The sequence below is a fragment of the Mus musculus genome, chromosome 8 (genome assembly GCF_000001635.26).
Source record: "Mus musculus strain C57BL/6J chromosome 8, GRCm38.p6 C57BL/6J".
In the NCBI taxonomy this organism is placed as follows: Eukaryota; Metazoa; Chordata; class Mammalia; order Rodentia; family Muridae; genus Mus; species Mus musculus.
Genome location: NC_000074.6, coordinates 71341656 through 71355183, shown reverse-complemented (window position 1 = coordinate 71355183; position 13528 = coordinate 71341656). Strand labels below are relative to the sequence as shown.

Here is a 13528-nt window from a genome sequence, read left to right as displayed (position 1 = left end):
GGACACCCACTCACCCAATGTCTGGAGACCCTGACAGCATTTAAACTGCATAGGCTATACCTTTGTCCTGATTCCTGTGAGAAGATGGGTGGGTGGGTGGTGACTGGTGGTCAAGAGGAGAAACCTGGGCCTTGGTTACACAGGATGTGCCCTTGGGAACTCAAAGCCTGATGCTCGAAGCTGTGTGAGCGGCCTGCATGTTACAGAGGTAGGGCCCCCACGACTGTCACATCATCTGCCTTTGTGATTGTGTGTGCAAGTGTATGTGTTGAGAGAAGCCTTCTGAAGGGTGAGCAGAAGACACGGGTGGTGGCAAGGGTAGGGCACCCATGTGGCCAGGACAGGGGAAGGCTCACCACTGCACAGTAGAGCCTTGTCCATGAGCCAGATGTAGGACAGACACTGCTCACATGACTGTGGAATGTTCACCTGGTAGCTGGCAAACACATGTCCATTGTGTTCCTGGACCTGGGATAGGAGAGAGGGTGGGAGGGCTGGGCTGAGGGGCTGCCCATTTCCTCACCCTGCTGTCTCAACAGCAGCTCCTTTCCATGGCTCCAAGATGCAAGTACACACACACACACACACACACACACACACGCACGCACGCACGCACACAACTACTCACAGCACGCTCCTGCTTCCGCTTCTTCTTCTGGGCTTTGCTCTGCTGAGAGACAGAGATCAAGTCAGTGTGGGGACAACTGGTCAGTCAGCCTGACTGTCCCCTCTCACAAAGGAGCTGGGAAGCTTGGGAGGACCCTGACCCTCCACAGCTGGAGTGGCATAAGGCACCCTAACATCCACACATGGCTCAAGAGAGCAGCTGTGGTGTGTGTGTGTGTCCGTCTGTCTGTCTGACCAGGAAGATGGTGGTGCCATAGCCACTGGGGCTGGAGGATGAAGATGTGTTAGGGTGTGCAGGGCAAGGCCAGGGAGGGGTGTGTGACTAAATGGGAAGGGCTGGGTCAGGAACCATGGGGTAGGTACAGGCAGCTGTTGCACAGGGAGGATCTGGAGGTAGGGATATGGGGGTGGAGCTGCCTACCTTGGCCCGCTCAAAGTCAGTCTTGTTGTAGCTGCGGGTGAACTCATCCAGCAGTGACTGGAAGACATTGAGGACCAGATTGGTGTCCTTCTCCCCACGCTCGGCAGCCAGGTTACTGACAACGATCTGGTAGTTCTCCATCAGGTCCTTGTAGCCTACATGGATCTTCCCATTCTGTAGGAACATGACAAGGTGTCCCCATGACCTAGCAAGGGGATGGCTGATGGAAGAGCATGGCTGGACTGTGGAGTGGGGCTAGGGAGGCATGGACAGCTGGGGTGGGGCCACCACGCACAGGCACCGAATACATGGTCTTGATGTTGCTCCTGAAGCGCTCAGTGGCCTCAATGAACAAGCTTTCGATGGGTGTCTTCTGTGAGCGAAGGTCATTCACCTGCAGGGAGAGGGTGGTCAGGCTACTCACTCTTAATGCCGGCCACTAGACCTACGGCATCTAGAAACCTCTAAACAAAGCATGGATCAGCCAGGTGGCTGGGGAGAGGCTGGTCCACAGGTTATGGTCACAGGAAAAATCCTGCATGGGTCTCTTGTCTCACATGGCTGGTTCTAAATGAAAGGGCATAATGTAATGTGCGTAGGATCCTGAGGGGTTTTGCACTACTTAAATGGAACCCAGGGCCTTAGGCAGGTAAGGCAAGCACGGTATCACTCAGCCAAACTCTCATTCTTCAGAGAGTATTCTTTTGGAATAGTTTGGCCTGGAACATGTAATTCTCCTGCTTCAGTCTTGGAAGGCTTGTGACAACTCCAGCTGTGCATTTCAAGCAGGAACAGCAAGCTGAGGTACACTGTGCAATAGAGACCTGCACACACTGCACACGAACACTCATCAACACTCTACAGTCCTTTGCCTGAAGCTTGTGGGATACAATCGCAGATTGCCATGGCTTCCCTACACATCCAGGAGTAAGGCTCACACTAAAATGCAGATGAACACATTGTTCTCCATGCCGACTTCAGATTCAGGATTTAGACCTTCCTTTAAAAACAACTTTAGGTGAGCTGGGTGTTGGTGGCCCATGTCTTTAATCCCAGAACTCGGGAGGCAGAGGCAAGAGGATTTCTTTGAGTTTGAGACCAGCCTGGTCTACAAAGTGAAATCTAAGACAGCCAGGATTGTTATACAGAGAAACCTATCTCAAAAAACAAACAAACCAACCAACCAACCAACCAACCAACCAACCAACCAACCAACCAACCAACCAACTAACCAACCAACCAACCACCACAACAAAACACTTGAGGAACTCAAATTAAGAGAAATGGCTGCTTTTCCAGAGGACCTGGGTTTGATTCTCAGGACCCACATGGCAGCTCAAAGCCACCTGTAAACTTCAGCTTCAGGGAGATCGGATGCCCTCCTCTAGTATTCGTGAGAACTACATGCATGCAGTGTACATACACACACAGGCAAAATACTGCAATATTATTTTTTTGATCCAAAGGAGTTTGTGTGTGTGCATACATGCATGTTGCAGCATGAATGGAGGTCAGAGGACAACCTGTGGGAACTGACTGTCTTTCCAGTGTGTGGGTCTGGGCATCAAACTCAGGTCATCAGGCTTGGCAGCAAGTGCCTTCAGCCCTACGCCACCTCTCCTCTTTTCCTGTAGACCTCATCATGTGCCCAGCTGACTTGAGCTCAGGTCTGGCCTGAGTGCTATGGAGCCTCCTGTGCTCTCAGCATCCCTAGAGTCTTCTGTATTGTTTAATCCCCTGAACCCAGGCCTGCCTGGACACGGCTAACGAGTGACATCCCAGTGGCTTACCTTGTTGAGCAGGAACTCGTCCAGAAACTTGAGCTCATTGGCATTAGTGATCTTACGGAACACTGACTCTCGCCACTTCTCGGACACTGTGATCTGGCCAACTTTGCGATTTCGGTTCTTCTTCCCTTTTAGGGGCTTCTCACCTGTGGTATGGCGGTGCTGCTGGCTAGAAGGTACTGCAGGGACATAGGGCAGATGGAGGCAAGGTCAGAAATAGGCACCCAGATGTATACCCAGGTCCACAGTCATCTCAAGGTCAGGTCCTGCTGCTAACACCTGACGGCTGTGGGTACGGCCAGGCAACTGCTCCTGGAGGTTAAGGGGAACCAACCGTCTAGAGTCTTCCTGGCCGGGGTCTCCTGTGCAGCCTGCCCTCCATTGCTCTCTGTCTCCTCTACACCCTCCAGGCTGGGCTTCTTATCCTTGGCTTTGTGCAGGAAGAGCCGCTTAAATGCAGATCTGCAGGAAAAACAAGTGTTTCTTTTTAACTTTAACTTTTATTGATGGGTATGTATGTGTTTGTGGGGGTCTGCTATGTGAGTATAGCACCTTCAGAGGCCCAAGGAGGGTGTAGGATCCCTCTGGAGTTACAGTGACAAAAGACTGAGTCACCAGATGTGGGTGCTACAAACTGAATGCCTGCCCTCTGGAAACAGATATTCTTAACCACAAAGAAGTCATCTCTCTGGAAGCAAGTATTCTTAACCATGAAGTCTTCTCTCTAGTCTTCTCTCTCTCCCTCCCTCTCCCTCCCTCCCTCTCCCTCCCTCTTCCCTCCCTCTCCCTCCTTCCCTCCTCTTCCCTCTCCTTCTTTCCTCCCTTCCTCCCTTGAGACAGGGTTTTACTATATACATCAGGCTGCCCTGGCACTTGGAGACCTTCCAAGTGCTAGGTTAAAGGCATTCGTCTGCACATCCAGCTGTGACAGGGGCCTTGACAACCTTGGCAGCTGGGCTGTGTGTGAGCAGAGCACTTTCTTTTATCAGTGTTGCCATGGTCATGGTGTTTCCTCACAGGCAATACTAGATGGCAGACTCGTCCATCTGTGTGTCATCAGAGCAGAAGACCTGGTCTGGCTGTGGCTTCCTGAGGCACCACCACCATGTGGCCAGCCAGGTGCGAAAGGTTAGTGGGCAGGTGTTCAGCAAGGCTGTTTGGAATTGTGCTTCAAACAACTACTGAGCCCAATGTGTCTCATTGTGAGTCACTTGACATGGGAGCCTCATTGCTGCAACCAGCTTAGCAGAGCTGAGGCGGGGCCCTGGGTGTCTCTAGTGGAGGTACCCTGTTCACTTACTTAGAGTCACCCTGGGAGCCTGGAGACAGGCCTGCATCAGGACCAGCGGATGGATCTCCTGACTTCTTCTTATGGATGGATGGCTTCTTGCTGCTAAAGTCCCCATCGATTTCAGCTGAAGTCTGCCAAGTGATAGGTGTAGGGAGGGCAGGGTGAGAGTTACAGCTGGGGCCCAGACATGGATCAAACTTCCCCATCTTCACCCATCAACACCACGATGAGTTTTCTATCTTTAATGATTCTATTTTATATCTTGATTTTCTGAGACAGGGTTTCTCTGTGTAGCCCTGGCTATTCTGGAACTTACTCTGTAGACCAGGCTGGCATCAGACTCAGAGATCCATCTGCCTTTGCTTCCTGAGTGCTGGGATTAAAGATGTGTGCCACTACTACCTGGCAAAGACTTTTCTTGTTAAATTACGTATGTGTGCAGGTGCTCACGGAGGTCATAAGGAGATCCCCTAGAGATTGTGACACTTGATATGGGAGCTGGGAGCACAACTTGTGTCATCTGCAGGAGCAGCAAGTGTTCTTAAGCACTCAGTCATCCCACCAGCCTCTCATTTTACCTTTAGAGAAAGGCTGTCAGGCTGCTAGGAAGCATGTGGGCTTGTATGTGTGACCCTCCTGCTCTGCCTCCCAAGTGTCAAGATGATAGGTATACACTGTCGAGATCGCTCAGCATGTGTGTGTGTGTGTGTGTGTGTGTGTTTGTGTGTATACACGTGTGTGCTTATGGGGAGGACGTGTATACTGGGGGGAATGTGTATGTGTGTGTGTACATGTATGTATGTATGTATGTATGTATGAATATATGAATGAATGCATGTGTATGGGGCATTAACAGCTTTACCTGTACCTTGACTGGGGACAGCTTGGAGACGTCACTGGTGGAGAAAGAGATGCGCCTCTCCCTGTGAGACACAGACCACAGTGTTACTAACATGCACCATGCAGAGGGTCTCAGACCCAGTGTAGTGACTCTCAACCCAGGTGGGGTTAGTCTTACTCATCCCAGCAAATACACACAGAGAGGTAAGAGAGCTATGCACTGTTCCGTGCATCTATCCCTTGTTTCATCCATTCTCTTATCCATCCACTTGTTCATTAGTCCACCCATCTACTCATCATCCAGGGACCTGTCCATCTCCAATCAACCTGACTTTCCATCCACCACCTACCAGCCCACTAGTCCATCATCTTTCTATCTCTCTGATCCATCATCTCTATACCTATTCACCTGTCAGATCCATCATCCACTGACCCTCCATCCTGCAAACCACTGACCTGTCAGGCCACTAGCATGTGATGGGAAGGGCCAGTGAGAACTTTCAACATTCTGATGCAGGATGTCCCCACAGACAACTCCTGGCCTCAATCTGTCAGTACCACAGCCAAGAGGTCCTGTGTAGGCAGCCTGCCTCTGCCTCCACACTCCCTTCCTTCAGTCCAGCAAAGGTCTCAGGGGCTAGAGATGTGGTCCCTAGATATCAGTTCATATAGGTGCAGTCAGTGGTGCCTTTTTTATAAGCTATGGGTAGAATTCTGTGAGTGAGCTCCAGTAATGGAGGGGAAATTGAGACCCAGGGATCAGGGAGGGAAGGAGGACTCAGAGGGTCCTGCCTTCCACAGCCAGCCTCTTACAGACTGCCAGGCAGGTACACTATGTTTGGAGGGGTGGGGATGGTCAAACCTTACTCCGGCCTGGACCTAAGATTCTTCTGCCCTTTGTGTTCAACTCTGCAGGGCATGTCCCTATTTGGCAATCTTGGTCACACCTGTTTATGGCCCTGGGGCCCTGAGCTGGTGTTGCCCACCCTGGTGCCCTCAACCCTGCATAATGGATAGGCTTACTCTGTGGGAGTCAGGGCTGCCCCTGTAGCCCGGTGCTTCTCACTCAGGTCCAGGGATTGGCTCAGCACGGCACTGGCAAGCTTCTTGCCTCGCCATATCTCTACAGCAGTGGCCAGCCGCTCTGTGTCTGGGTGTTGGTATCGTTGGATCTGGGTGGAGCCACTGGGACTCTCGGGCTTGTCCTGAGCCTTGGTGCTGCTCTCATCCTTGTCCTTATCTTTGGGGGATTCCAGGGAGCTGCTGGGGAGCACTGGGCTAACCTCCAGGGAGCTGCTGGGGAGCATTGGGCTAACCCTACTGTCTAGGGCCAGGGTGGTGGGCCTCTGCACGGGACTGGGACTCCCAGGTGGGTCTCCCACAACCTGTGCCTGCTTTGAACTAGAGGGGGCTGTGGTCTCAGTCCATGCCTCAAGTCCATCTTCTCTGGGTCCCTTTGTGCCCTCAGGGAAGCTTTCCCCTATTTCCAGGCTTGCCCTTCTGGAAGGTTCTCGGTGGGTGCTGCTCTCCTCCCTGCAGGATTGGATGTGTTTATTCTGTCGTTCAACATGCTCCAACCCTCGTTGCCGCCGTGACTCTCGCTTCTCTCGGCTACTGGAGACTTTCTCATGACTTTCAGCTGGCACTGTCTTTTGGGCTGCGGTCTCCATCTCTGGGCTGGGTGTCTCCTTCTTAGGTGACATGCCGTCTGGGGACTTGTTCATCCAGGTTTCAGCCTCCACACCCAGGCTCTCAGGGTCTTCCACAGGGTGCTCAGATAGCTGCTCCCCAGCGGCCACGGGGCCAGGCTCACCCTCTGACAGCTTTCCTCCTGCTGCCTCCCTGGCTTGCTCTGCCTTCTGCTTCTCTGACACCATCTGGCTGAAGCTAGTGGGAAGAAAGACACGACATTACATCAGATGTGAACACCTGTGTGACTTCTGGACTGCAAATGGCTGTCCAAGACCCGCAGAGACCCAGCTGATATCGACCTGGGTAGTGGTGGTCTCCCAACTTGCAAGGCTAGGTGCTCAGGATGGATCACAGGAGAGGAGAGGAACTCTGAGTTGGTCACAGCCATCCTTCCACCAGGCCTAAATCAACCACCTTCCCCCTCTTGTGCCTACAGATGTCTGTTTGTGGCCAGGCCCTCCCCACTTCCATACACCCTAATTAAGGTCCTAGGTTCTACTGGCTGGGTACTAGTGATCTTGGGCAGTTTTTTGGTGAGTGACCCTCTGGGCTTCTAGAATGCTCCAGGATGGGAAGGAAGCCTTGCTCCCCTCACCTCCTGCGCTGCAGGTGGCCACGGCAGAGGCTCTGCAGGCGGATGATGCTATGCCTCTGGTGGTGGTAGGCCTGTCTCTGCAGGTAGCCCCTCCAGGCAGCCTGCAGGTACACAGCTGCCTGCGTCCTTTCCAGTGCACGGCGCACACGGTAAGACCGCCAGCAGGCCTGGATGGTCAAGGCAGCATGCTTCATCTGTACAAAGTGCTTGCGTTCCAGCACCATACGGAACCAACTCTGCAGCTGCAGGATTCTACGCAGGACCTCACCATGCAGCTTCTCCTGCAGGGTCTGACGCTCTGTCTCCTTCAGGAAGACCTGTGGGCAGGGACAGGGGAGAGGTAGTGTGACTGTGGAATCTCACAGACCTCTGTGCAGGAGGGGCCATGAAGCCACCCCCTCCTGTAGTCAGGTGCTACAGCTGTGACTTCAGTGACCTGATATTATGTTGCTTTTGCCAATTAGGTTCTTGTGTAGCACAGGCTGGCTACAAACTCACTATGTAGCCAAGGCTGGCCTTGTACTCCTCTTTCTGACTGCTCAGGTGTGCTCATCAGCAAGAATAGGGATTGTTTAATATATGGAAGTAGAATCCATGTAAAATAGCATTTACCATGTGTGCACAGGCCAGAGGCCCACACCAGGCGGCTTCCATACCTTATGCTTTAAGACAGGGTCTCGCACTGATGCTGAAGCACACTGAGTCGGCTCCTGCCTTGGCTCCACCATCACTGGGATTTCAGGCATGTGCCACCCACCCAGTTTTTTAAAGTGGGATCTGGGGAATCCAAACCTAGGTCCTTATACTTGCATGAATGAATTATACAAGTACTTACTGAGCCATCTCGCCAGCCCTTTCTTTTTGTTGTTTGAGACAGGTCTTGCTATATAACCCAGGTTGGTTGACAGGCATGTGCCACTCCTGACACTTCATATAAGAGAGACCTCAAAGCCAATGGCCTTCCACAGATGGCTTCTATCACTCATGACTCCTCACTCATGCTGTAGTATGTCAGTTTTATTCCTTTTTATGGATAGACCATACTCTGCTTACCTAGTCTAATGGGCATTCCAGCTGTGTTCACTTTCAGATGGTTTTGTACAAGCGTTTTTGGGAACATCTGTTCTCAGTTCTCTTGGGCACACACCCAAGAGTGGAACTCCTGGGTTCCCATGTGACTCACTCTGGGACTGGAATTGTCAGGGAACTAACTACAACTGTGCAGCTAAGTGATGCTTAATGACAGCCACTAACACACTCTCTGAGAGACACAAGGAAGGAACTGGCTTCATGCTGACCTGAGGTCTGGACATGGCTCATCCCTTAACATTCTTGCTCTGGCAACTTGGGTCAATGTAGTGACACTGAGCTAAGGAACCTTCAAGAGGTGGGGCCCAGTGGAAGATGTTGTCTCCATTGGTGCCTCTCAAGGAAGAGATTAAATGTGGTTTTCATGGGACCTGCCGGTTCCTGTAGACTGAGTGGGTGTGAAGGAGCTGGCCTGTCTTGTCATGTGATCCTCCCTCATGTCTCCATCTTCTGATGTCAACTGGAGCCAGGGAGGAAGTGATGCCCTGCCTCCAACTCCCAAAATAGGGAGTGAAAGAGCCCAGTGTGCTACGTACTCAGTCTTGGGTCTCCCATTCTAGTGTCAGAGACAGAGCTTCACTGCAGAGCCCTGGACCCTGTGGAGCACGGTGTGGGGTGCTGATGGAAGTGAGGTCCTACCTGGGTGCAAGTGGGGCGGGAATGGCAGCCAAGAGCATGATGGTGCTTACCTTCGTCTTTCCAATCTGGTAGTTCTGCCTGTCCACCTGCAGCTTCTCCAGCAGGGCAGCAATGGCCTCCCTACAGGGCTGGACATCCTTGGGCAGCAACACCTGGAACTGCTCCGTGAAGTCCTAGCATGTGGCAGGAAAGGACAGTGTAAGCCCTTTGGTAGCTGTAGTCATTCCATGAGTAGGGCCAACCAGGTTCCCTCTCTTGTGTGCAGTGCTAAGGAACATGAGGGTGGAACCTGGGCCTCAGGAATGGTCAGCCCCCCCCCCCCCCCGCGCGCATATGTGAGTACAGTGCTCTTGGAGGTTGGGGGAGGGTGTCAGATCTGGAGCTGATGTGACAGGCAGTCATGAACCATATGTAGGTGTGTGGATCCCAGATCAGCTCCCCTGCAAGCCCAAACTCTGCTCATCACTGCAGAACATCTCCCCATCTCTCTTTTTCTGTGGCTGCTATTCTACTATTCAGTGAAGTTTACATATCAGACAGGCATGTAACATGAGGGCACAAGGCATGACAGGCCAGCACTGTGAAGGATATGTGTGGTCTGAATGAGAACACAGATCCAGCTGGTTCAAGGCTTAGGAGGGGTTTCCTGGGGGTGGGCTCAGGAGCCCCTTGGTGTGCTCCCTGCCTTCCTGATGACACACCTCACTCTACCACTACAGAGCAATGCCTCTGACTCTAAGACCAACTCAAAACCCTTTCCGTTATGGTGGCTTATCGTGGTGTTTATCACAGTCACAGGAAAGTAACTGTGACAGAACTCTAGTTGGTCTCAAGCCAGTGCAGACAAAAGAGTATTTTGGCCGGATGTGGTGGCGCACGACTTTAATCCCAGCACTCGGGAGGCAGAGGCAGGTGGATTTCTGAGTTCGAGGCCAGCCTGGTCTACAAAGTGAGTTCTAGAATAGCCAGAGCAACACAGAGAAACCCTGTCTCGAAAAACCAAAAAAAAAAAAAAAAAAAAAAAAAAAAGAGTATTTTGTTACTCTTTTCCCCATATTGCTATGTGTATCACAGTTTTGTGTCTGGATGCACAGCCATGTGCACAACACAGAGGGAGGCCCAAGGCTGTTGCAGGGAGTCATCCTCCTTGGCTTTTTTACCTTATTCTTTGAGGCAGGGTCACTCAAACCCCGAGCTGGTCTCAATAGCAGGGTTGCTATGGGGATCCTTGACTTGGCTTTCTGAGGCTGGACTTGCAGGTAAGCTGGGGGTTTATGAGGGGTCAGGACTCTCTACTTGAGCACTTACCTACTAAGGCATTTCCCAGCCTGAGTGAGGCATTTTAGTGGTGGCAGTGGCACTGCATGGCCGACTGTGGCTAGGACAACACTTCCTACCCCATGTTCATCCATTGACCCACAGCCCCAGCCACTACATGTTTTTGTTTTGTCTTGAAAGCCTCATTCTGTCTCTCAGGCTGGCCTGGAACTCACAGTAAGCAAGCTTCCTGCCTGCCTTTCTTGAGGGCTGAGACAAGAGCTGCCATGTCCAATGGATATGTGCCTTTTAAGTAAATGAAGGCAGAGCAAGGGTCCTGCCTGTTCCTGGGCACCACTGACCATAACACTGTTAGAATCGCTCTCACTGGGGTCAGGGAGATGGAAGGCTCAGTAGCTAAGGTGCTGATGGCCAAGACTGACAACGTGATTTCAAGAGCCAGGACCCATATGGTGGGAGGACAGAGCCAACTCCTGCAAAGTTGTCCTCTGATTGCCCCAAATGTGCTCTGACCCGTGTGTGTATGCATACACATATACAAAATAGATTTGAACAAATAAACCCAAAACATGTCAAAACATCAGGCTAGAAGATGCTCAGTCAAAGGCACCTGTGACTTTGAGGATTGGTGTCAGCTCATTAATCTTCAGGTTTGGTTGTGGAAGCCAGGACTGCTGAGGAGATCTGCACTGCAGGGCAGAGGGAGCAGGTGTGGGTGGCCTACCTGGAAGGTGTACTTGGCGCTGTAGCCAGAGCGTCGGATGCGCACAGTCTCTAGCATGCCTGTGTAGCGCAGTTGCTGCAGCACCAGTTCATCATCAAAGCAAAGTTCCTTCTGCAAAGGAACAGAATGCTCAGAGGCTCTGTAGGGTCACCAAGTGGGCCATCTCCTCCAACCCTAACTCAGCACCTGGCCACCTCTGGTGGCTAAAGCTTCTTCTACCTCAATCTTTCTTTTCTTTTCTTTTGTTTTTTGAGGCAGGATCTCATGTAGCATAGGCTACTCTATATTCTTTCTATAGCCAAGGATGATCTTCAACTTCAGATCCTCAGTGCTGGAATGGCAAGTATGTACCATGGTGCTGTGGATGGCCCCTGGGGCTTCTTGTGGGATAGAGGTTCTCGCCACTGGGTGCTAGTCTCAGTTCCTGCCCCCAGCCTGGGGCCAAGGTCTGACCCCTTCATATTCCATGGGACCCACAGGGTCCTGCACTCATTGACCTGTACTTACCTTCTCGGCATTGGAGCGGATGCAGCGGATGAAGAAGGGCTCGGCCTTGCCCAGTGCCTCCAACAGCTTGTTAAGAGATGTCTGGAGGAAGAGGGAATACACATGGAATTGCTGACCCGGTGCGCGGCCCAGTGGGGAGGACTAGGACACCACTGCTGCATGGAGCCGACCAAAGGTCTTGCAACTCCATCTGTAGGGGGCCCCATGGCTGACCAAAGACTCTTTTGGGGTGGGGGCTACACAGCTGCCACTTTGCAGGGGTGAAGCAATAGTCAAGACCTCAGTGCATCAGCCTTGGAGGGGAATATGGAGGTAGCTGCTGTCTCCCCTTCCTTTCTTTTTCTATTTCTGCAGGGCTGGGGCTGAATACATGCCAAGCAAGCACTTTACCCTAAGTTATATCTTCAGCCTCCACAGATCAGTGGGAGAGCCTGAGCTCCATCCCCAGCATCGTAAGAAAAAAGATATAGCTCACACTTGAGAGACTAAGGTAAGAGCATTATTGACTATCTGAGACCAACGTGGAGGACCTGAGACCCTATTTCAACAAACAACAAAAATGTTTCCGAGTTTCCTGGAAGTTGGGGGACAAGGAGGGGAAAGAAAAAAGATAATTATGGCCTCAGAACATGGCTCAACAGCCCTGGTGACTGACTTGCTAACTAATGATTTCCTTCTTATCTTGGTGGTTTTCAGACAGGGATGATGTTGTACCTAGGGCACATAATTAATGTCACATACCTGTAAACACATTTTGGGGCCTGGAATAGCACTGACTAGGAGGGGCCCTGCTGAGCTGCAACACCCACCTGGAACTGTGCACTGATGCTAGGTGGCTTCTTCTTTTTGTGCAGGTGCAGCAGTGACTTGGTAGTTCGGTCATGCAGTGTCATGCTGATGATGAGCCTCAGGGACTTCGAGTCCAGCAGGTTCTAGGACAGACACACAGGGTTGGGCCTGCTCCCCACAACCTACAGGGGCCGCTGGCTCCTGGGGAGAGCATGGCCTGGATACAGGCCACTGCCTGCCATTCCTGCTCCTCCACACCCCTCACCTTCAGGACAGGGACCAGGGTTCAAGTCCATCAGATCTCACATGCCAGCTTGAGCTGGTGACAGACAGGACCCACCACATCTCCCATGGCAGTAGGTCAGGATAGGGGCCTGTCTAGATGAAGGTCTGTTATACCACAAGCCACCAGCTCCCAGGACATATGGATTCCATGCCTTTGTACCCCAAACTGAAACCAACATGCTTTCAAGTCAATGGTGATTTTCCTGCCCAGGGTGGCCTCAAGCTCCTCATCTCCATCTCCGTCTCCCACATGCTTCCAGGCACATGCATAGTGGTTGCTACACTTGCATTCGACTTTTCATTTATGGGACAGTTTTGCTCTGTAGCCTTGCCTGCAACTAACAAGTCCCCTGCCTCATACCTTCCTAAAGGAATAACAAACATCTATCACTTGCATACCCAACCTTTTACTTTAAAAATAAAACTTTATTAAAAAAAAAAACGGTATTGTATATGTGCATGTGCAGAGGCAGAGAACCACTTGCAGGAGTTGGCTCCCTTTTTCCACCATGTGGGTCCTGGGGATCGAACTCAAGTGGTCAGGCTTGGCAGCAAGCACCTTTTCTCTCTGAGACATCTCATCAGCCCTTATATGATAAGTCTTTTGGGCACACACATACGGACTTACAAGGATTAGTGATATTGTATCAGATTACTTGAAGGTTATGAGTCTAAGGTGAACACATTCCATACATAAATTGCATCCCATCCCAAACACCTCACTGTACATATTTAAATGTCTCAGAATGCTTAAAAACTGTCAAGAATCTCAGCTGCTTCTGGTCTACAGAATTTTGGACCAGAGTTATGCTATTTTACATTTGTTTTACAAACAAACAAACAAGCAAAATAAATAAATAAAACCAACAAAACCTCCATACTGCACCTGTTTGCTCTTGATGACCATAGCTATTAGGCTTGTCTCCAGGTTCCTGGACAAGTGAGTGCCCTATACCCTGTCACA

At 51.3% G+C, this 13528-nt stretch overlaps 1 protein-coding gene across 34 annotated transcripts in view; it reads right to left on the bottom strand.

Annotated features, from left to right (window-relative positions):
• Window positions 1-13528, bottom strand: part of Myo9b (myosin IXb) — an 88138-nt gene that overhangs the window by 5530 nt on the left and 69080 nt on the right. For 19 of the 34 annotated variants that reach the window (XM_006509566.2, XM_006509579.3, XM_006509572.2 and 16 more), the window contains 14 exon segments: window positions 12300-12422; window positions 11491-11571; window positions 10984-11094; window positions 9032-9154; window positions 7254-7570; window positions 5990-6853; window positions 4989-5049; window positions 4136-4257; window positions 3170-3297; window positions 2839-3014; window positions 1344-1442; window positions 1049-1222; window positions 629-670; window positions 357-468 (listed from right to left, as the gene is read on the bottom strand). In XM_006509566.2, the coding sequence (XP_006509629.1) occupies window positions 357-468; window positions 629-670; window positions 1049-1222; window positions 1344-1442; window positions 2839-3014; window positions 3170-3297; window positions 4136-4257; window positions 4989-5049; window positions 5990-6853; window positions 7254-7570; window positions 9032-9154; window positions 10984-11094; window positions 11491-11571; window positions 12300-12422 (2533 nt within the window). 34 annotated transcript variants of the gene reach the window in all.